We start from the raw sequence: 23,624 nt of genomic DNA, 5'->3' as shown, positions 1-23,624 counted from the left end.
GACAATACTTTTAAATTAACTGCAACAGACAACATACACACACAACACATACAACATCCATGACACACAGACACACACACACACATGCCACACGCAACTAAGTCCATATGAGACGCCTCCAAGACGGCTCAGCAGGAAAGGACACTTGCTGCCAACCCTGATGACCTAAATTTAATTCCTGGGCCCACATGTGTAGAGAACTGACTCCTGAAAGTCGTCCTCTGATCTCTGAGTGCATGTAGATAGATTAGAGATGGATGGATGATGGATGATGAAGGGAGGGAGGGAGGGAGGGAGGGAGGGAGGGATGGCTGTTTTAAGTCCATATGAATTGGGGAAACTTGAGTAATATTTTGATTATGTCAACAATCCTAATTGGGACACAGTGCTGTAGTTTTGAGACCTTTGGGGAAACTGGGTAAAAGTATCAGACCTTTCTTTCCTCCCATAATATGTGACGCTAAGAAGGTTAATAACTACAAAAGAAAGCAAAACTGAAAATAATAGTAAGCCCTAGAAATAGTGACAGGCTCAAATCACTTGAAAAGTCCTGCCTAATCCATGGGCTCTGCACACAGAGGCAGGATCTGCAAACATCTTAGGCTACACATAAAATAATCCCATCTGCCCAGTCAGCTCGGACACCTTTACCAGATAGCTCTGCCGCGGCTGCTAAGCATGGAGCTAGAGCTTCCATGATGCTACACTAGCATTCTACTGCTGGGCCACACCCCAGCCTGCTCATGCCTGTTTTATAACAAACAGGAGGTTCCTTGGGTTCCAAGCCTTCAAGAAGCAATACAGTCTAACCCACCTTAACAACATTACTTTGTTTTTTAACAGTATTTGTTGAGGCTGATGCTGGTAATCTCAGTAAGCAGAAGGTGGCAATGGAAGGATCATGAGTTCCAGCCTAGACTACACAGCAAGTTCAATGTCAGTCTGACTACAATCTCAAAAGCAAAACAAAATAAATCAAACACACATATGTACAAATGCTCACACACACATGCACACACACACACACACACACTCACACACAGAACTGCCAACATTTCATAGCAAGAGACAGTGATAATGGCTTTCCAGATATAGTAACATTCTATAATTTCCTTTTAAAACTAAATCTTCCAGGGGATTGGGGCATGGTAAAACACTTACCTAGCATATATAAGGCCCTGGGTTTGATTCCTAGTGCCACAAAAAAATGAATGAATAAATGAATACACTTAAGTTTTAAAGCTTTTTTAGGAAAGCAGTAGTTAATAATATAGCAGAACAAACACTGTGCTGCAGATCCTGAGCAAGGTCCATCTAGGTTTATGAGTGGGTGAACACAGCTGTCCAACAGGAGACAGCTAACTCTAGCCTGGGGGCCAGGCTTCCTGTTTTTCTAAATAAAGTTTTATTAGAACACAGCCAGCCCAATTCATTTGCATATGTGTCTCGGGCTGCTTCTGCATCACAAAGGCATAGTGGAATGGTAGTGTCAGAGCCCCCAAGGCTCAGAAGTCTGCAGCGTCCACCACCCAACAATTTACTGAGATTACTGTTCCTGATCTTCAGCATGCAAGGGAGACCTGGTCACTAAGGCTGTGTGGCAGCATGTGGGAGAGCAGCTGCTTCCTGGCAAGCTATGTCTCCAGTAGGAAGCATTCCAGTGTGCTTCCTGGGGCTTGCACCGCTCCCAGGATTCACCCAGCACAGTTATCGTCATTGTCTTTGTTTTTGTACAACCCTCGAGCTTGACCACACACTCAGGGAGAATATCACCCATGGCACTTAGCACAACACATGACAAACAGGGCAGTTAGGTAAGGCCTTTTTTATTCAAAGACCTTTTATGCATAGAGCTTTTATGCGATAAATGTTCATATTAAATGTTCTACAGCTGTAGGTTTGCAAAGCAACAAGCTGCCTGGCAATTTTTTTTTTTTTTAATTATTTTGTCTTCCTGGCTTCTCCCCTGCAGCAGCAGCATTGGGTACAGAAACAATATACAAGGTAGATGGTTAACAGTCAATAATTACAACTTTGCTGGAACACTGGATTGTAATCACTTTGTAAGATTATGTTTTGGTAAATTTCACAAGCAAAGAACCTTAATTACAGGGGTTACAGTAGGCGATCTGTATGAAATAATGATGTTAATTTGTAGAAATCATTACAGTGGCAGCCTGAATAATCTCCTTTGAATTGTGAGATGCATCCATGCCAGCCTCTCAGCTCTTAAAATCATCACCCAATTAGTGCTTTGAAGCATAGTTGGTCTTTTGTGGTCTACTATCTTCAGACAAAAAAAAACAGCTAACCAAGAAAGAGACGGCCACGCAAAAAAAAAAAATCCACAGCATCAATGACTACCATTAGCAGAAACCTAGGTAATTGGATACAAAGCAGAAATGAGCATGGAATCTCCTCACAGAACCTGGGTGAGGAAACATTGGTACCTCCGGTTGACCATTCTGCTTGGGATATTAGTAAATGCTCGTTATAGAAAACAGGTAGGGAAGATAGAAAGTTTGTGGTCAAATAAACGTGAAAAAACACTAAGTTTAACCAAGGTACTAACAGGTCTTTGACTATTTAGTTTTTCCACAGCAGGCACACACACACACACACACGACTTTGCTCAAAAACACTTCATTAGCTTGCATCTTATAGAATCTCACTTTAAGAAAGATGATTTTGGCCAAATAATTCCAAAGAAGCATGTAAGGAGCGACAAGAGACAGAGGTGGGCAGCAGCGGCATGCAGGTGAAACTTTCATCTTTGACAACTGGCTTTGCAAGGGAGAAAGCAGAAGCCTTGGCCTTTCCTAATCTCCGTGGTGCAAATATTTCCAGCGTGCCTGACTTCATCATGACGTCAGTGGGCTCCAAAGGGGCTCTCCCACTGAATGAGAAGAAACTGGGAGTAAGAAGGTGGGAAAAGAAGAGCTTAGGCTAACCCATCCCTTCTCTGTGTTTGAGTTTTCATGTGACTGATGAGCCCACAGCTAAGCATAAGCTGAAAGAACAATTCACAGGCCTTTGTGTAATGGCCTTCCTTGAACATTCAGCTACCTCCAATCCAATTTATGCTTTAGATGCTCTACCTGTATTCAGAGCATTTAATAACTAAGAGGTTTACACATCCATGTCTATGATCACATCATTCACAATAGCCAGGAAATGAAACCAGCCTAGATGCCGATCCACAGGTAAATGGGTAAATATCACACAATGGGATTTTATGCAGCCGTGAAGAAAACTGAAATTATGACATTTGCAAGAAAATGGATGCAACCGAAAACAATTATGTTAAGAAAAACAAGCCAGGCTCAGAAAGAGAAACATCACATATGGCACCCAAATTTAAAAGTCTATGTGTTATACACCTTTAACCCCAATGTTCAGGAAGGAGAGGAAGGCAGATCTCTGACTGTAAGGCCAGCCTGGTCCATAAAGTTAAGTTCACAACAGCCAAGGCTATATAGTGAAACTCAGTATCAAAAACTAAAAAAAAAAAAAAAGTGTAGTCATATATGTTTGTGTTTGTGGTCATGAAAGAGGAAGTGATCTCAGTGATGGTGGAAAACAGAGCTGGTGATGGGAGGTGTGTAACTAGAAGGTGGAAGAAACTGGGAGATGAGAGGGACCCAGCTGAACTCCAGGAGAAGCAAACAGGAAGGAGAACAAAGAACAATGACATAGATATGAAGATACCGAGGTTAGCTTGGTGCACTAAGCTAAAATGAAAGACTACATTAAATGCTTTAATTGAAAAGGGAGAGGTAGGGCTGAAGAGACGACTCAGTGGTTACAGCATTTGCTGCTCTTTGCAGAGGACCTGAATTTAGTTCCTAGCACCCACATCAAATGGTTCACATCTGCCTATCTGTCTATTCCCAGTTCCCATGAACCCAGCTCCCTCTTCTGTACCCCATGGGTGCCTGCATTCATATGTGCACACACACACACACACACACACACACACACACTTAGTTAAGAATAAAAAGTATCTTTAAAAGGGACCTAGCTCAGGACCCTTTTGTACTTTGGGAGGGAAATAATACAAAGTCATAAACAAGAGTTTATGGCGGCCAGGGTGAACCTGTGCTTACCTGCCTGGCTTTTTGATAAATGACCCCAAACTTGAAAGTGTTGTTGACATCATGCTCATCATAGGACACAATCATCTGAGAGGCCTAAAAAATATGGAAAGGAAAAAAAGAAATCAAGATTGATGTCAATAGGATGCAAAGGAAGAAACAAAAGACACGCCTACTTCAACAGAGAATGGGCCCAGAGAAGAGACAGCCACACACGCAGAGGAGGACCAGCAAAGAGCTCACCCCACACCAGGATACTGCTCCAAGACCCGAACCAGCCCCTAAAAACTGGCCTTCCCCAGCAATCCCTAAACCTCCTATTCTGATCCCATGCAGAGGTCCAGGCACAGCTGGGACACAACGAGTTCACTTTACCCCACAGTTTTATTTATGGTATGAACAAATAAAGCTAAATCTTTGCACAGTCAGCAAGGATGGCTCTGCTCTAATTTGAACTCTTAAGAAATGTAAGTTTGAGCAAGTCACTCCTTCTACCCAGATGTCAACTCATAAGTGCACTCTAAAAAGATGTGCAAAGGGAAAGAAGAAAGAAGGGGGGAGGAAGGAAGAAGGAAAGAAACAAAGAAACGAACAAGGAAGAAAGAAAGGAAGGAAGGAGGGAGGGGAGGGAGGGAGGGAAGGAGGGAGAGAGGGAGGGAAGGAGGGAGGGAGGGAGGGAGGGAGGGAGGGAGGGAGGGAGGGAGGGAAGGAAGGAAGGAAGGAAGGAAGGAAGGAAGGAAGGAAGGAAGGAAGGAAGGAAGGGTAAACCTGGCCATAGGTTCTAGCTCTGCTTCGATTTTGCCTCACAGAAATGGTACATGAGGTCACAAACACTGAAGTATAATCTGAATCCACTGCCTTGAACAAGGTAGTGTCCAGTGACCAGCCAACATCTCTATGCTCCAGCCCCTCCTCTGTCAAAGGCAGATGTGGACTTTTCGGAGATCCAGCAAAGCAAGGCACACACACAGCAGTGAGCACAGAGCAGCTGTCACTGTCATCCTCACCTAGGGAGCCCTCCAGAAATATCAGAGCTGACCAGTTTATGAGGAAGAGAAGACTACCTGAGTTCCATGGGGAAACCACCACAACACAACAGAAGATTTGCCCAGGCGCTGGACTAGAGAAAGGAACCAGGAATACGTGGCCTGTGACAGGCTGCCATACACTTTACCTCTGTGAAGGCCTCGGCCTTCTGAGGAAAGAGGCGTTCCCTCAGCTCTCCTGCTCAGAGCCCTGCTAGCCACCCTGTAAGTTGTCCTCCATAGATAGCTGCCCTGACAGGGAAAGGCAGTGGCCATGGAGGCCTTCCAATGTAAACTGTGCGTGTGAAACTACACACACACACACACACACACACACACACCTCATACATAGTCACATCTCAGCCAGACATCAGCCAGCCTCAGACAGATGGCAAGAGGACAGCTGCTCTTCTGGTACCACCAGGCCCCTGAGGCTTCCCCAGGCAGACCTATAAATGAGTGTCCTGGAGCCTCCCGATGGATATGGTTGTGATAAGAACTGCTAAACCTGAGTTCAGTTAGCCCTCTTGATGGGCTTTCACTGGTTGATAGATCTCACTAACTCAACTTGGGCTACAAAGGTAGCAAGCCTGCACGACAGAAAGTGTTCTCTGCTGTGCAGTCTGTTGCCGAAGTCTGTGGATGCTGAAATGACGACGAAGAGGCATCCGAGAGGTCTGTGCAGCTGAGGACTCGCCAGCTCTGCCCCCACCGGAGCACGTCTGACTCTAAGAGTGCTGTGCCCAGCGGCAGCGACTTCAGATGTGGTCGAGGGTGTCCTGAGTGTCGAAGCAGGGCGAAGGCCTTACTTCCCAACCAGAAACTTCATCTCTGCTGCTCCTGGTTGGCAGGGCTGAGGCTTGGGGGTGGACAGAGATGACCCCGGCAAGCTGCAGCTGCAGCAGCGCTGGTCAAGCGGAAGCCATACGGAAACACATCTCTGTTTCCATTTCCTCCCAGAGGCTGCTACCTCATGAAGCAGCAGTTAGTACACGGGGCCTTTCCCTATGGGCAGTTTCAAGCAATTCTCCACTGTGGGTGATTTAAGCACTGTCACACTGTAATTGCTGTGGACTGCATTTGTTGGTTTGTCTTGTTATTATTGCTTCTCCCTGTGCTCATCCCCATACCAGAACTGAGGTTAAGAGCAGGCCAGTCATAAGAGAGTCAATATCAGAGAGCCACCGGTTTATTAACTAAGGCTATCAAGGCTTAGAGGATCTCAGAGCTGAAGTAATATGGGCAACGGGAGCCAAGGTTTGGCCTCTAACTTCCTAGTGTGTTTCTGAGTTCTGTATCCCAGACCTCCATGAGGTCAGGGTGACAGGATCCCCAGGAATAGATAGACTATACCCAACCCCAACACTAGACTTAGAGAAGAATAGCTGGGGAGAAACAGCAAAGTTGCTACCCTCCCCCACCAACCTTCACAGCAGGCCAGGGACCACTCAGCTGGGCTGGAAGCCCAGGCATGACTGGGGATGGTTCCCAGGGTACCCGTTTGTGGAGGGGTAAGTAAGAAAAGAGAAAGACATAGAAGATTATCAGAGACCCCACATGACTTCTCCATGATGCAAGAAGCCCCAGATATGCAGAGCCGAGCTGAAGAGCCAGGGTCAACTGGCCCACAGGGACATGGAGCATCTCACCTTGGGGTACAGGACAGGGCTGAACTTCAGCCCCACTGCGTCGTCACAGAGAGCCTGAGAGGGAAGGAAAACACAAGGTCAAGAGCCAGGTCTATAAAGTACACACAGGTTTTTCTGCCCACAGAAAGGGCAAAGCACACAGGGTTCAAATTCTGCTGCCACTAATGTGGGCCCAGGACAATCTACTAACCTTACTAGGGTCACACAATAAAGTGCAGGGGGAAGGGGCCACAAGATGAAGTCTAAGAAATATTTCCATTCTGACTGTAGGGCAATGCCAAAAAGCCATGACCCTGCCCCCAACTCTCACAAAGGCACAGTTCTGCTGGCATTCCTATTCTCACAGAGCGAGGCCAACCCGGCCCAGCCAGCCTCCCTTCTGACTCCGCTGTGCTGACTCCATTCTCATTCCCAATAACTCATGCATTGACAGGAGTCTCTGCCTCCCGACAGTCCCCTCCTCTGGGCATGGCTAGATCTGGGTCACCCTCAGCCTCAGTGAAAGTTCACTTGGCCACCACCCTCCTCCTTTGAGGCACCAACTATGACTAGCTCCGCCTTCCTACTCCTCCAGTCTCCTGAGTGAAGCAGGCTTTTCCCCCAAACAGCTTCAGGTGCCAGGATGAGCTGGAAACAGGTAGGACAGTTGGAGGCAGCTGCTATGAGCCACCTCACCCCATTTAGGCAAAGAGGAAGGTAGCCATCCAGTTCCCAAAGGCAGGGGCTGTGCCCCCCCACCCCCAACCCAGAGGCAGCCTGGGCTGACAGGAAAAAAAAAAACAAACCTTCTCTTAAATTTTGGTGCTCACCTTGGCGATCTGTGGGACACTGGGCAGCTTGCTCAGTCCAGCCAAGGGGATTCGCTCATGCACTGTCTTCACCTTGGACCTGTGTGAGATACGGGAGAGATGAGGGCACACGTCTAAAAGGCTGACCGCAGGAAGCCTCTGAGGCAGCACCAGACAGGGGTCCTGCTTCCATCTCCCTGGGACCAGGTCTGCCCCCCCAGCCAGCCTTGGGGATACGGACACCACACTAAAGTGCCCCCAGGGTGGCAGACACCCAGAGGTCACACCTGGAGAGACAGCCAGCAAGTTAGCCACTTTCAAGGCCACCATTATCCTTTGGTTTAGGAGGGTTTTTTGTTTTGTTTTATTTTTTTTTTAATTTTTCCATAGAAGTGGCCCCCAGTTTCTGGATATATTTAGATTTTGACATGCAAATGAACCTGCGTGAAAGATAATCTAATATTTGAAAATCTGGATTTACTCAAAATATAAATGGGATGGTATCTGCTTAAGAAAGGGATTCAACATCAGATTCTAAATTTAGCCCGTTCCCTGATTCATTTAGCACATTATCAAAGTGCTGAGTTTCACAGAACACTTTATGCATCTGCTTAGATCATCATATGATTTTTAATCCGTTAACCTTGTGGGCTGTAACTCTGTTAAGCCATCTTTTCATTCCATGAGTGAAATTTCAGTATTCTCCTGAATTTAACTGGCAGTTTATTTAGAACACATCTATGCTCCAGAACAATGCTGGCTTTTTTTTTTCTTCATGTACCTCCCTTGCCAGGTTTCCATAACAAGGTGCAATTTCAGCCAAACAAAATCACAGGATAGCTACCTGTCTTCTGAAATGATGTATGTGACACGTAGATTTTTTTTTCTCCCTTTTTCAGTTCACTAAAGATTTGCTCCAGATTGTGTGATGTCTCTGGGATAGCTACCCTTTGTAAGAGGCCCCTTTACAGTTCTTTAGTGGAAAACATAGGTTTTCTACTCTTTTCATATTTGTTTTTTGTTTTGTTTTGTTTTGTTTTGTTTTGTTTGTCTGTTTGTTTGGGGGTTTTGTTATGTTTGTTTGTTTGGGGTTTTTCTTTTGTTTTGGGTTTTTGAGACAGGGTTTCTCTGTGCAGCCTTGGCTGTTCTGGACTCAGACCAGGCTGGCCTTGAACTCCTAGCTGCCTCTGCTTCTCTAAGTGCTGGGATTAAAGCTGTGTGTCACCGCGGCCAGCTGGCTCTTTATTGAATCATTCTGGATAGTTTACAACTTCCCACCCAAGCGCCCACGGCATGCACTGATATGACATGCCGTTGTTATGACCTCAGGCTATTGCTGCCACAAAGCCGTGACCTAGCACAGGTGGGGCTTCTGCTTCACTCCTCAGTGCTGAGGCCAGACCCCGGCTCTCACGTGTTAAACAAGCACTCCGCCAACTCAGCTGCACCCGTCAATCGCCTGCATCACTCAGCTGCACCCGTCAACCGCCTGCATCGTCCCTGCTCTCTGCTCTCAGCCACGGGAGCCATTTCACCTTTTTCCTGTGCGCCTTCTACCTGCCTGCTTGTCCTCATCTTCAGCATCTCCTTCTTTCTCTCTTCTGCCATTAGTTTCTCCTTCCTGGCCTCCCAGCCCACATGCTTATTCGCTTAGTCTTTCTTCTCTCTCGCAAACACATCTGCAGGATTGCATCTGTGTGTAATCGCCGCTTTAACTTCATCCCACACACTCTGATAGGTAGTGTTTTTATTGCCATCTGGTTCTAAATATTTTGTCAGTTCTTTTGTGATTTCCTCTCCATCCCATGAGTTATTTAAAGGGCTTTTTAAAAAATCCAAATACAAGATTATTTTCCCCTCAAGCATTTTATTGTTGGCTTATAAATTAATTGCCATATTTGGGGAGCATAATCTATATGGCATTATTTTAAATTTGCTAACAATACACAGACCTTTTTATTCTCCTTTTCACACCCCTTGTGGGCTCTTTTGTTGAAAGCAAGAACACAAGATTGATTCTGTTTATTGCACTGTTCAAATCTTTTATAGGCCTCACAATTTATCCTGTTCTAGCCATGATTTTCTGAAAGATTCTTATCAGACTCTTCTGCTCAACTGAGCTCTTTGTCTGCTCCTCCCTAAACTTCCAGTGTTTGCTTTGGAGTTTTGTTGTTGTTGTTGTTCCCCGAAGGGAGCTGAACCACTGGCTTTGCACATGCTGGGCAATAGCTTTACCAGGAAGTCGCAATACAGCCCAGGACCCCACTTTTAAACCTGAGTCTCCCTTACCAAGTACGTGTCCACGGCCATTAGTCCTCAGCGGCCTGTGTGTGTGTGTGTGTGTGTGTGTGTGTGTGTGTGTGTGTGTGTGTGTGTTTGGCCTGTCTTTAGTCTGTGCACCAAACACATGCAGTGCCCACAGAGTCCAGAAGGAGATGATTGTGAGCTGCCACATGGGTGCTGGGAATTGAACCCGGGTCCTCTTGACACTGAGCCATCTCTCCAGCCTCCTGCCCTCTCTACTATGACGTAGGCTAAGGCCTGTGAGGGAGCCCAGCAAACAGCATCTTTCCCCACTCTATCCTGAATTTAAACAAATTCAAAATAAACAAAGTAACAGGGAGGAGTGAGGAGCTGAAATCATTTCTCTGTTGCTGACCAAGACCAAGTGAGAACATACAGCTCAGTGTGGCCACGGAACAAACCTTGCCACGCCTCAGAAATTACTACTCCACAGGCACTGTGAGAAGGGGCAAGACCCTCCTGTGGCTCGGGAGAAAACTTCAAGTGGGAAGAGGAGAAGGAACATAGCTACACATCAGGTTTTGCTCCAGAGCGCAGCTATCAGAAATGGAAGCGAGCCAGGCTGTTCGGTGTCTTTGCTGTGATTATTCCTCTTATCCCTCTGGACCCTGCATCTCCCGATACATGTGTTTGCATTTTTCCCAGCAGCCTCGGGAACTCCGTTGCATGCTTCATCCACTGACTTCTCCCTCACGTCAGCCTTGCTCCTTTTGTTATAAATAAATACTAATTCAACCTTCCCTTGAAAGTTGCCAAAAATCACTTCTTCAGTCAGCAATTAAACTTGTCAATACTATTTGCCTATTTCTTGTTGCTTTTTAAATTGCACCTCTTCTTCCTGGTTCTCTTCTCTCCTGGCTAAAGTATATCCTTCAGTAATCCTTCTACAGAGACTCTGAGAGGCATGCAGCTCTTTTTCTTTTCTTTTTTTTTTTTTTAACATTTGAAAACACCTTAAATTTTAATTTTTTAAATTAGTTTTTCCGAGACAGGGTTTCTCTGTGTTTTCCTGGCTGTCCTGGACTTGCTTTGTAGACCATGCTGCCCTGGAACACAGAGGTCTGCCTGCCTCTGCGGGGTTACAGGTGTGTGCCACCACTGCCTGGCCGGTTTAATTTTATCTCCAATGGTAACTTCTCTGGGTCTAGAGCTGTGGGCTAGAATAGTTCTTGTCTGCTGTCCCACACTTTAAAGATAATATCCTGTGTCTATTGTCCATCCAGCTGCCATCACCTCCAAGGTTGTCCTTAACCTCAAATAGCATTACTTAAGCTTTGATTTCTGTTGTTTCACTTAAACATATCTATCAGCACCATTTTGTTTTGAAAGTACAGTCCATGGTATGTCTGTGAGCTTTCTCCAGCTCTCACATATTCGCAGCTCTTACTCCTGGGTAATTATTTTCCTGTGTCTATTCTTCCCTCGGGAAGTCCTGAGACAAAGGCAGAGGCTTTCCCCCGTGTTGTCCACAAGCTTTGTCTTTCTTTGTTAAACTTAATCTCGTTATCTGCACTGTTCTGGGTGCATTCCGTGGCACGGCCCCCCAGCTCACTCTTTGAACAGACCAGATATTCTGTGTCTTACATTTATGTCAACAGCTGTTTTCCATTCTGGTAATTCTAATTGCTCTCTTTCTTTACCCATGAGATCCTGATTCAGTTCTCTGAACAGCGATTTATGACCCATTGGTGAGACACTCTTCATTCTTCATCCCTCTGTAAGTCTTACATGTGTTTAAGTCATTCTGAAAGCACACCATTATTTGCATTTCATCATCAGCAAATCCCTCTCCCATTTGTTGACATTTTGGCTGTTTTTAATGTCAGTTTTTCCCATGTGCTTGGAACTTTCCACCCACTTTTCTCTATTCTCAGTACATGCCACCTTGGTTTAGTTCCCACCACGGCTGCTGGTCCGTTCAGCTCTGACCACCTTCCTGCTGTGGCCTTTCCTCGGCCCCAGGCCGTTCTCCTCATCCTAACCAGCTCACTCTTGCTACATACCTGATCATGGAAGACCCTCTTCTATAGTACCCTATTACTCTGGAGATTTAAAAAAAAAATCTGAACTTCCAAACATTACACATAACCTAGCTTTCCTCTACCTCTCTGGAACAATCTTTTGATCTTACACACACTCAGAAGCATTGCCCACGAGCTTTGAACCATTATCAGTAGCTATCTTTGTGCCACCCTGAGAAGCCCATGTCCACAGGGAGGAGAGTAGAACTGAGAGGAATGAACTATTCAAGGCGGGCACCGAGAGCGCAGTTCAGTGCAGAGCACTTGCCTAGCACCCGCACAGGCCATGGGGCCGAGCCCCAGCACTCAGCACATATGAGGTGACAATTAAATAAATGTTGATAAATACTGCATTCCCCCCAGTAACTATTCTTTACATTGCTAAATAATTCTTCCTTGACTATCGTAAGAATTCTTTATTTTCTTCATGGATTTGAGTTTCTCAGGCTGATACTTTTCCTAAAACATTCCTCTGTATTCATAAATATTGGACCCTATTTCTTTCCTTTTTCTTTTTACGAACTGGCATTCACTTGCCTGATTTTTGCAAGGATTTTCTAAGCATTAGCAAGTTAGCTGAGAAGCATCCCATATTTTTATGTTTTCTTAAACAGTTTAAATAACACAAATCTGGTCCTTTGAAGTTTAAAATATCTACCTGTAAAATCTGCTAGAGCCAGGAACATTTGGAGAGAGTTCTCTGGGAACTTTTCTAGTTTACTCCACCTTGTTGGTGCATTTGGGTGTCCAAGCTCATCTTGAGTTCAACTTGGCAATACATTCTTCCCCAGGAGGGCATCTGTTTCCACCCCCAACTATGTATCTTTTTGCTTTACTTTGTTTCCTTTTGTCAATCTAGATACATTTTTGCACATATTATCTTCACTGAAATATTTTCAATACTTTATCTCTGTATGTATATTTTGTGTATTTTTATCTGTATGGGGAGTGAAATACAGTCTCAGGTATCCCAGCCTGGTCTCAAGCTCACAATTTAGAACAAGAATATGGTTTTTCTGACTCTACCTCCCAAATGCTGGGATAACAGGTATGTACTACCATACCTGGCTTCTTTGCCTCTGAATTTGACTATCTGACTGGATATTCATTTATTTTGTTTTGCTTTCCTGGATAGATGTTGTGTTTTGATAACCAAGTCTTAAGTTCTTTTAATTCTTTTTTTCCACATTAATCTTTGTTTATCCCTTCCTCTTGCTTTCTTTAGATAATAGTGTGGCCAGCTGTCGTTATCGAGAGGCTATAAAATGGGGCTCAGACCCACTAGGGCACGTGAATACTCAAATATTTTAATAATTTCTTCACACATGAGGAAACTGAAGTACTAATTAGTCATTAACAGCACTGGCAACCTGCAAATATCATTTTTTTCATTCAGCAATAATCTGGGTAAAGCAGTATATTTCTTCTAACGATGGCTTTGAATACAGCTTACATCACAATATTATAAATGGCATTTCTTTTTTTAAAATATGTCTGGGTGTTTTGCTTGCGTGTATGACTGTCCATGCGCCATATGCATGCCTAGTATTCATGGAGGCCAAAAGGGGTGTGAGGAGCCCTAGAACTAGAGTTCCAGACAATTGTAAGCCACCCCGTGGGTGCTGAGAATTGAACCTGGGTCCTCTTGAAGAACAGCCGGTGCTGTTAACCACTAAGCTATCTCAGCCCTAAGTGATATTACTTTACAGATAGTCCATTACTTTGTGGCTCTGACTTCCTCTCTGGCCTGAAAATTACTTAGAAATTTACTGAGATTATTTCTAAATGGTTAAGTGAATTTTCAAAAGCATTATTTTGCTCTGAATTTCCTAGTTTCATGGCCAAAATCTAAGTGAATGCGCCCAGCAGAGTGAAATCCACTTAGGCTTTTGACTTACTCCATGGTTCAAAAGCAGATCAATACACTTGCTGTCAGGACTACTTGCAGGACCTCTAGAACAGAAATGTCAAGCCACTGTCTAATCAAAACAACAACAACAAAACCCCACAAGGCTTACAGACAGGGTTCACAGCAAAGAAATACAGGTGGTCCTTACAAGAAGAGATGCCTGTGACCAGTGGGCAGTCCCACGACACACACAGGCTGCTGGCACACTCAGCTCACGCTTTGGGCTGGAGAGCTGGTTGCTATGAATCTGGGACACCAAATAAAATAATCTAGAGGTCTAACACTGGGTCAGTAGTCACTGGCAGAAAGAGAATATCATCATCTCTGCGTAAGTCCTTTTTTGTGTCCGGTGAAGCTGTGCAGCCATGGAGCCAATTTTTCCTGCCTGATTTCCAGCTGGCCTGGCAATTAGTCCAGGTCCACGCTGCGGCTGTCCGGCTTCCTGGCTGGTGCGCAGCTTCTCATTGCCTTTTTCCATGCTGGCTTTCTGTGAGACAGCCATTTGTGTTTCCTGGGTTCCTGGGGGCACTGGCTTCAAATGCTACAGGCTTAAAACAAAAACAACTCTATGGAGAAAGATGTCTGGCTATTCATCCCTAAAGAGCACCAGATTCTTCCAGAATCTCCTCTCGAGACTCACTATGTAGCCCAGAACAGCCTCAAACTCTTGCTCTGGGAAGTGCTATGATTGCAGGCATGAGACACCAGGCCCAACACAGTTTCTAACTACATCTATTCCAATCCATTGCTCTCTAAGAAGACTCAAGCTTCAACTCAATGTCACCTACATTTTAGTCCTAATTATCCCATAGGTTAAAACCTTAAAAAATTATATATGTCAAAGTGTGTGCTGTGTTCCTAACACCTTTTTCTAGCCAGGCATATAATACGAGAAAACAAAGCTTTGGGGAGCCACACAACTGCCGTACACCTTCAACCTCAACACTCAGGAGGCTGAGGCAGGAGGATTGTGAGTTGGGAGCTAGTCTTGACTACACAGTAAGGTCTAACCCATCCTGAACCTGGTCAGGATTCTGAGCCCGCTTCAGAAAAAGTCAGGAAAGAAAAATTAAAAGGTCCCTATGATCAGCTGTCACCTCAGAAATCTCATGTGATCTGGTTTTCTTTAGAACTGTATTGAGCAGAGGCTCACCTAAGTGGAGGTCCTATTGAGAGACAGGGATCTTGGAACCACCCACTTGCGAAACTTTTTAACTGACTCTTCCATGCCTTGCAAATTTGTTGTTCACCCAGGTCAAGCCTTGCAAAGACAACAGCTTCCTTTTGAGAAAAGAGGTAAATCAGGTCCTGCTCAGTTGGCAAAGCACCCGCCTCACCTGTCCAGCCCCTGGAGCTCACTTGCCAGCAAACCAAAGCTAGGCAGATGCTGACCACTTCCTCAAACACCTCATCCCAAAGCAGCACTATACACGTCCTTATAGGCTCCCATAGTGAGAGCTTAAAATTTAGGCAGAAAAAAAAAATGTTAATCCTGGGGCTGCGGAGATAGCTCAGTCTGTAATTCAAGCAATTCGGAGTTAACTCAAGCAATTCGGAGTTAACTTCAGATTTCCAGCACCCACACAAAGAGCCAGGCATGGCGATGTGTGCCTGCAATCCCAGTGTCAGGGAGGCAGAGGCAGGAGGACCCCTGTGCCTCACAGGTCAGAGAGTCCTGATGAACTGGAGAGCCCCAGATTCTGTCTCTACAACTAAGCTGCCAAGAAACACAGGAAGACACCAACATCGACCACACGTGCACACACATGCACACCAACACACACAAAAGAGAAAGTTGTTGTTCCTCTTCAAATACTTGCAAGTGTTTCTGGTTATACTCAACACAGTTTTTCCTGACTTCACCACATCTGACCCCACCACGGACAGATTGATTCAGGCTCCTATAGCATCCTATGCTAATGACTAGAATAACACCTGTGCTATACATTAAAATTCTGTCTCTCTCTTGTGAGACTATAAGCCTTTGGGGAGCAGGGAACAAGACTCAGTCACGATTGTCCCCAGCGCCCATCACAGTTTCTGGTTTGAGGGAACTTAGCAAAGCCTGTTAGTTGAACCAAATAGAAAGCAGTTCTAGTTCCCTTGCTTGAGGAGGTCATGACTCAGGGAGAAGGACTCTGGGTTCGTGTTCCTGCTGTGGCCATCACTCCAGCACACACAACCTTCCCATCTAGGTGGCCAGCAGGGGCAGCCATCTGGACAACTCTCTCCAAGAACACAGCGCCACGTCCCACCTTGACACGCCACACTGAGCCATCTCAACTTTGTCCTCCATCTCCTCAGAGTCACAGCTCCTTCCAAGGAAAGTTGCAGAAGTTCTGGCCTAGGAGACCCTGGAGCTCAGACAGCTGGCAGGAACACCTGGGTCACACTGCCCCTCCTGTACAACCAGGTCAGGACTGGTCTATCTGGTATTTCTGCCCTCCCGCACGTGCCTAACGCCAGCTCTGCCTGGGAGAGGTGAGGTCTCTGGCGGTGTTGCAGCCCCACCTGAGGATGATCCGAAGGTACTCAATGCCCTCAGCTTCCTCACATTTGATGGACAGGATCAAGTTCCCCAGGCTGCTGCCAGTACAGTAAAAGTTTAGATGATCCTAGGAATAGAAACAGGGTGTGAGCCTGCAGACACGGCCCCCTACCCCGCCTTCACCCGGAGGAAGTCCCTCAGAAAGGAGGAAGAGGGGGAAGCTGGAAGCCGGCGCTGCGGCAGTGGTAACGGTGATGGTGAAAAGGGTGCTAATGGCAACAGTGATGCTAAGGATGACATTAATATTTGTCAACCATCAAGTCCTGGGAAGTGCCAGGCACCATCCCATGGCCTTGGGACCCACTGCCCTCTTTTTTTTTTTTTTTGGGGGGGGGTGAGACAAAGTTTCTCTGTCCTGTAACTTAACTCGCTCTGTAGACCAGGTTGACCTTCAACTCAAAAAGTCCACCCCTTCCTGCCTCCCAAGCACTGGAGTTAAAGCGTAGACTCCCACCACCGCCCAGCCACATTATCCTCTTTAATCCTAAACACAGTTTTGTAGAGGAGACGATGTTACCATCCCCTTTCCAATCGTACAACCAGAGGCTGACAGAGCCAGGCTCAACTCCACATCTGGCGGGACTCTCAAATCCTCTTCACAACTTCCTCACCCAGAGGGCAGCCTAAGAAATTCAGGCCATGGAAGGGAGCTAGGAGGCCCCCAAGAAGAATGAGAGTCCCTCTTCATGGGGGAGGGCTCTTCTTGGCTTCCTGGAGCCCACCTCCCAGGCCCACCAAGCTCACAGTGAGGCCATGGACCTGCACTTTAAACAACACCCCCTGAGGTTCAGTCAAGTTTGAGATAGCCTCTTTCAGATGAGCAGTAATGCTTTCTTAGGCTAGAGAGTCCCAGAAGCTTGCCTCGGGGCTGTGGGAAATAATCAAGCCAGAAAGACGAGAATGTATTTAAGGAAATGTAACTTTGCCATAGCTAAACAATCATTCTCAGGGGACACCATCCAATCTCTGTGCTCAGAAGGCCACCCTGAAAGAGTCTGAGAGATGGGCAAATGAAAACAGAGTCATCCGAGCAAGGAGGGCATATTTCACCCCTGAGCAGTTAAAGCTCCATCTCCTCCTCTATCCATCTCATTACCTCATGAAACACTTGCTGAAGGAAGCCCCCAAAAGGACCCCTCACGGGGACTCTATAACATTCCCAAGACTCTATGTGAGACAGAGGTAGGCAGTGAGTAGCACAGAACTTGGAGAGAGAAGACAGAGGAGCTGTGGAGCAGAGACCCACAACTCCCTCGCTTCAGCAGGGCCCCTCTGGGCAGGTCCCCGGGCTCACCTTGCCCAGAAAGTGCCTTCTGTAGGCCCTGGCTTCACCCCTGCACTCGAGCTTGTAGCCGAATGTGTTGGGACTCAGGCTGTCGTCTTCTTCCTCCTCATAAACGCTGCTGCCCAGTGACGTTGGGGTACCCACATTCTCTGGGTCTTCAATCCAGTAACCCCCAAACTGGGGCAGGATGATGAGAGGGTATGGGCCTCCCTTCTCCACAACCTGGGGACAGAGGGGAGTTCTTGCCCTGAAGCATACCCTGAACTGTCGCTGAGAGGGGCCGCACCCACATCTGAACTGTTCTGAAAAGGGAGGTGTGTGTCTGAGGCCAAGGGTAGTAACACAATGCCCCATGGCTTCTCCAGCTTCCCTGGGACTGGGGGTTTTGCAAGCCTGGGACCCCCAAGTTAAACCTCAGAAAAGCTTCCGACACAGAGGCAAAGGCAGGAAGGGCCCTCAGGCCTTAGGCCCAAGATCCCCTCTCCCATGCAGGGCTGGGAAAGGCCATGAGCTCCTCAGGAAGGGAGCCCAGCACAGGTTGAAGTGCAGCGAGGGAGCTCCTACCTCTTCAATGCTGGGATACGGGATATAGTCATCCTGAAAGACAAAGGACAGGATAGGGCCATTAGTTCCACAGACCGCCATAAGAGTCCAACCACTGTTTCCATGTTCCTCACCCATGTCTGTGAAGGGATGTGTTGGCAGGGGTTGGGAGAGCACTTCAAGGGAAGCAGAGTCAGAGAGCCTTCTAGTGGCAATGCCAAGGACTCAGCATCCCAGGCTCGTTAAACTCACCTCCAAATCAATAGACCTGAATGCAAACCCACCAACCAAAGACATAGCACACAAAACGGACGACCTGGTCACCCTCAATGTCTAGCTTGTCTTCCTAGGGGGCTAAAACAGAAAGACAGCTGGGGGACTTGGCACATAATCCCCGCCCTCTAGAGGCAGAGGCAGGAGGGTCAAGAGATTGGGGTCATCCGTGGCTATTCCCTGAAATCCCTTCCAAGTGACTGGGCCTCGGGGACAGAACCGGAAGCCAACACCTGGTGGCCCATCAGGGTCCAGAGCCTGATGACCCTCAACATTGTGTAGGTGCATAGAGAGAGCGGGAAGGGGTCAATCCAAGCCTTCAGTCCTTCGGTCCCACGTGGTCTCCACCCAGGCTGCTTGGAAGCAGCCTTAAGACACCAAGGCAGGGGCCGCTTGCCGCCCACCAGACACAACCCTAACAGGGCCGCCGTCCTTAACTGGCTCCTGGTGCAAAGCAGGGTTGGTGGGCATTCGAGAAGAGTCTGACGCAACCACTGATCCTCCTGCCCTCCCTCTGCACTGGCTCCTCACAGGGCCCACTTGGCCACTCTACCTCAACTGCCTCTCCCACCTTGTTCTTCTGGGGTCCTGGCCTCTGCTCTTCAAGCTTGATCCCCTGTGGAAACAAGGAAGAGAGGAGCCCCATAAGCATAGGTCACTGCTGGTGGGTAGGAGTGCCTGGACACTTAGCCGGCTGGGAGGCACTGCAGCCTCTCATCCCCCGCACTTCACAGTTGCCAGTCCCAGTGCCACCCCAGGTGAGGCCGGGGCGGGGGGGCAGCTAAGAGGACAAATAGGCTTGAGTCAGGTCAGCATGTTCAAGTCCCAACACTGCCACTTCCTAGACCTGGAACAAGTTACAGATGCCTCGGCGTGACTCCTGTTCTCACTTGTCAAGTGGGAATGCTGGCAGCGCCTTCTGCCAGAGCGCAGGTTAAAGTTTGATAGTGGTTATACAGTAAATGGCATGGGAAGAATTAGTATAGGCAGGTAGTATTTTCCTCTCTGTGCCTAAATAACTTCCTGGAGCTCATAGGACCAGGAGTGGGAGAGATGAGCTCCCACATCTGCAAGCATCAGAGCCGCACACTGGTCCTCCTGCCTTCTGGCTCCACCTCTTTCCTGGAGGAAGGGTATTTGACTGACAGGCAGGAAGCATGGTCCTTCAGGTCCTCATTCTGCTAGGTGCTTCCTATTTTAACCCGGGAAGCATCCCTGGCTGCATTTATAGAATGAGGATTAGACCTCACCCCATCCACATTCAATGACCAGGGCTGAATTAAAGGGCTTTGACTGCAGTTGTTGGAAATTCACCTCTGGGAGTCGTAGCCCCTTGTCCAACAGACCCTGTTCAGGTTCTGATTTAACTGGACTGTGCAACAGGGAAGGGAACACAACATCCCGAGGCTGAATGCAACAGGTGAGAGTCTGAACTGAGGGCGTCTGAAGAGCACTGGGAGCTGGGCGCGGAACCACACACCCTGCTCCCTGGACGGCAGGGCTCCTGCTAACCAGGAGGAACTGGATTCAGTTTCTCTTCACTGCTGGACTGAGTCATCCCCCCAAGCATTGTTCAGGAGGGTGTGGGAAGGCCCCTCCCACTGACAGGTACTTCCCACACACCCGCAGAAAACTGCCTGGGTGGGCCCACAGACCCTGTCCAGGTTGGCACTGGGTGGGTAGGTGGGAGTGATGTCAGGAGTTTGTTCTGTTGGTCCTCCTTAGTCATCCCTGTCTGGGAACAGTCCCCAGGGCAGGAGTAAGAACCTCCCCCAACCTCACTGCCACGCCACTCCTACCTTACCAGGGGGCTGAATCCACAGCCAGGCCCTCCCTCCTCCAGGTATTACCCTCTGTAGTAGGTACTATCTTCATGGTCCTTTCTCCCTGCCTCCAAGAAGAAATGGAAGTTCAGGGGGGAAATGCCTTGACCTAGGGCACTCAGCTAGAGAGCATCAAGTTCAGATGTACGGGCCCCGGAGGTCCCTGACTTCAAAGTCCCAGACTGGGCTGAGATCAGGGCTCAAGAATCCCAGTTCCAGTGCTTCAGAGCTAGCAACGTGACCCAGCCACATCACTGCTCCAAGACTCAGTTTCCACAATGGCAAGATGAAGAGGGCTGACACCCACGGCTAAGGGCTGAGGGCTGAGTCCAGCCGCTTAGTGCAGCATTCTTTCCCTGCCGGCTCCCTAGATGTACAGGCAGCTGCTGGAGCCTGAGTCTGCTGGGGCCAGTGCCCAGGGCACGCACGGGGGAGGCTGACACACCACAATTCTGCTCCCCACCATCTCTACCCAGGTGCAGCGACCAAGCCACGCTGGGCATCGCTGTCTCTGAGATAACGAGAGATGGAAAACAAGGCCCTAGAGAGGCTCCCGGGATAGCTGGGGAGACACACCCAGACAAACAGAGCAGTTCCAGACTCCACAGGGCTGGGTTCTGTGAGGGAGGCAGGGACGTCAGCTGCAGGTGAGGGTGGGTAGGCTGAGGGAGCCACAGTCCCCCCCAGTGAGCTTCGCTCTCATAGGCCAGCAGGGAAATACCCCAGCTTTCCTCCGCTGTTGAGTATTTAATGATACCCTGTCTTCCTCTACTCTGCTGCACATGGCTTCTTCCCGCAGCTAGATTATGAGTTCCCGTAAATGTGAATAAAATGAGCTTGCAGTCCACAAACTGCTGGGCGCAGAGGAGAACTGAACAATTTATTCGTGGTAATGGCACAACTACCAGCAATGACTCTCCTTTAACATACCCTTTCCTTCCCCACCCTCAGGGGAACCTGGCAGCACCCTCTGCGCTGCATAACAGGGATACCCTGGACCCGTTCTCTGCGCCCCCTCCCAGAATTGCAGCCCCTTATGCAAACCTCCCTCTGAAATAAGAATATAAAAAAGGAGAAGGAAGTAAACCAAACTCTTCCTCCTCTAGAGTAGAAACAAGCACCATACTGTCCAGTGCCCTTGCTGGGTGTTATGCCCTGTGACATGGGGGCAGGAGAGCAGTGAGGCTTGTAGCTCTGAAAGCCTCATAAAGATAAAACCGCCCCTGTCAACCTACAATCCCAGACACGCACTTGAAATATGTACAGCGTTATCAGCTGCTCCGTCACAATCCTGCCAACTAAGGCGGGGTCTCGGCCGACACCAGGTGGGGGCACTGGTTCCGGGGCACTGGATAGGAACACTCCTGGCATTCACTTCCCTCTGTTCAAGGGCACAGTGTCTGCGCAGAACCTGCACACATCCCGCTGTGCCCTTCAAGCCATCACTAGGTGACTTACAACTCCAGACATAAGGTATAAACATGGAGTAAACAGTGTCGCTGCCTTGTCCGGGAAGGATGGCAAAGACAATGTCTATACATGTTCAGTACAGTTGTAATTTCCCCCAGTGTTTATAGCCACTTAACCCACAGGGCAGGATCTTCAGATGCAGACTGTGGTCTCACAGCCCTCACCTCCCCTTCAAACATTGGCTCTCATGTGGCGCCCTCCAGGCATTTACACATAGGATCTCATTTCATCTCCAAACCTATATCAATGGGTATTTTTATTCTTACTTGTTTTGAGTGACTTGGAAACGGCAAGCAGGTTGTTGGCAGATGTGGGGCCTGAACTCAGCTGCTTCTCCCTTGTGGCTCTGCCTCCCATGCTCCACATAACTCTCCCTTAGATGGGGCTTGCTCTTTCCAGAATCACTGGCTTTGCTGAGCTTTCCCTACATGCCAAGGGTTAATGTATACTGGGGTGGCCCTCTGTCCCCAGTCAGGAGTCTACCCATGAACTCAGTGCCACTCATGCAACTGCAATGGCCAAGTTGCGGGGTGCCCCCCCAAGGCACTTCCTGGTACTGAGACCCACAACCCTGCAGCCTTCACACCTGAGGCTGCTGAGCCTTTGGGGTACTCACCTGCATTTTCTCCAGCATCTCGAAGAACTCCGCAGACTGAAAGATATAAGGGGGGGAGGGGGTCAGTAGGAGGGGCTGCTGAAAATGCCTCCCCTTTATCAACCCTCTGGAAACTCAGCCTTCCTGCCCCAGGGACAAGACTCATTTGGGTCAAGAGCGATGATAATGTGATTTTTGTCTTTGCAGGCCTGCAGGACCAGAACACTCCATGCAATCAAAGAAGAGATAAAGCAGGCCCCGGCTGATGAGCAGTCCTAGAGGGTGCGGCCCCTCCCAGGAGGGGGCCATGTGGTTTGCTAGAGAAAATCCAGGTCCCCCAAAATGCCTGAGAAGACTCAGGTTCCAGCAGGATTCCAGCCAACAGAGGACCTAACATGGCCAACACCTGTGACGCCGTGGCCTTTTCTGTCTCCTGTAAAACCACACTCAGGCAGCACCTGACAGAAAGACCCAGTAAGTACACAGCTGCCCCAGCCTGGGCCTGGTATGCTCCCGTGTCCCAGCCCCTGAGGCACAGCTTTGAGACCTAGAGCAAGTTGGTGAAACTTTGCCTACTTGACTGGGCCTCCAGGTCCAAGAATAAATTAGTTTTAAGTGTCCCAACAGCATTGGCCCGGACCTTTAACCTACTTTGGTATCACCTGTGTAAACTCCAGGGAGAACAAAGGAACAAGGAAGCTGGCAAGACTGCTGAGGCCATGGCACACAGGCATCCCTCAGAAGCCCCCACTTTACCACCCCAACATTAGTGCCCACATCTGAACCCTGGCATCTGGAAGTCCCCACATGAGGGAAAAGTAACAGTAATGAGGGAGAGCACACACGCCCTTATCACTTCTTCAGGCACCAGCTCTGCAGGCATCAGTGAGCTGGTGGAGCCTGGGCCCCAGAGCACCCAGACTCCAAACCTGGCCTTTCCACTCACTTTACGCACACACCACACAGCGTTCCTTCAACCACGGACCCCAGGACACTGGGCTTACACGGACCAACAAAGACAAGGGACAAGAGGACAGAAAGAGCAGCGTTTACTTAGACTCCTGACCCAGCAGCTACGGCCCTACCGATCTATGTCCTCATCCCTGCACACTGTGCCAAGCGCCCATAAAGTGCTCATCACTGCCTTAATTATAACAGTAAAACACAAAACAGCTTCAATGCTGATCTAGAAAAGATGCTTACACTAAGCTGCAGCCATAGAATAAAAATGCAAAAGCTGTATGCAGTTATGTACCGTAAAATTAAATAACTTACATGAAACGGGCAAATTCACAGG

General features: G+C 48.0%; 1 protein-coding gene across 13 annotated transcripts in view; it reads right to left on the bottom strand.

The window, feature by feature from the left end:
• The window catches only part of Rap1gap2 (RAP1 GTPase activating protein 2), a 223,270-nt gene that overhangs the window by 34,902 nt on the left and 164,744 nt on the right, over positions 1 to 23,624 (bottom strand). For all 13 annotated transcript variants that reach the window (XR_009592920.1, XM_060387325.1, XM_060387323.1 and 10 more), the window contains 8 exons: positions 22,349 to 22,384; positions 19,011 to 19,055; positions 18,188 to 18,220; positions 17,633 to 17,845; positions 16,302 to 16,405; positions 7,578 to 7,656; positions 6,769 to 6,822; positions 4,107 to 4,190 (listed from right to left, as the gene is read on the bottom strand). Coding sequence is in view for 12 of the 13 variants with exons in the window: in XM_060387325.1 (XP_060243308.1) it covers positions 4,107 to 4,190; positions 6,769 to 6,822; positions 7,578 to 7,656; positions 16,302 to 16,405; positions 17,633 to 17,845; positions 18,188 to 18,220; positions 19,011 to 19,055; positions 22,349 to 22,384 (648 nt within the window). In the remaining variant the exon portion in view is untranslated. The remainder of the gene's footprint in view (positions 1 to 4,106; positions 4,191 to 6,768; positions 6,823 to 7,577; positions 7,657 to 16,301; positions 16,406 to 17,632; positions 17,846 to 18,187; positions 18,221 to 19,010; positions 19,056 to 22,348; positions 22,385 to 23,624) is intronic.

Source organism: Meriones unguiculatus, chromosome 7 (genome assembly GCF_030254825.1).
Source record: "Meriones unguiculatus strain TT.TT164.6M chromosome 7, Bangor_MerUng_6.1, whole genome shotgun sequence".
Taxonomy (NCBI): Eukaryota; Metazoa; Chordata; class Mammalia; order Rodentia; family Muridae; genus Meriones; species Meriones unguiculatus.
This window is presented reverse-complemented; position numbering and strand designations above follow the sequence as displayed.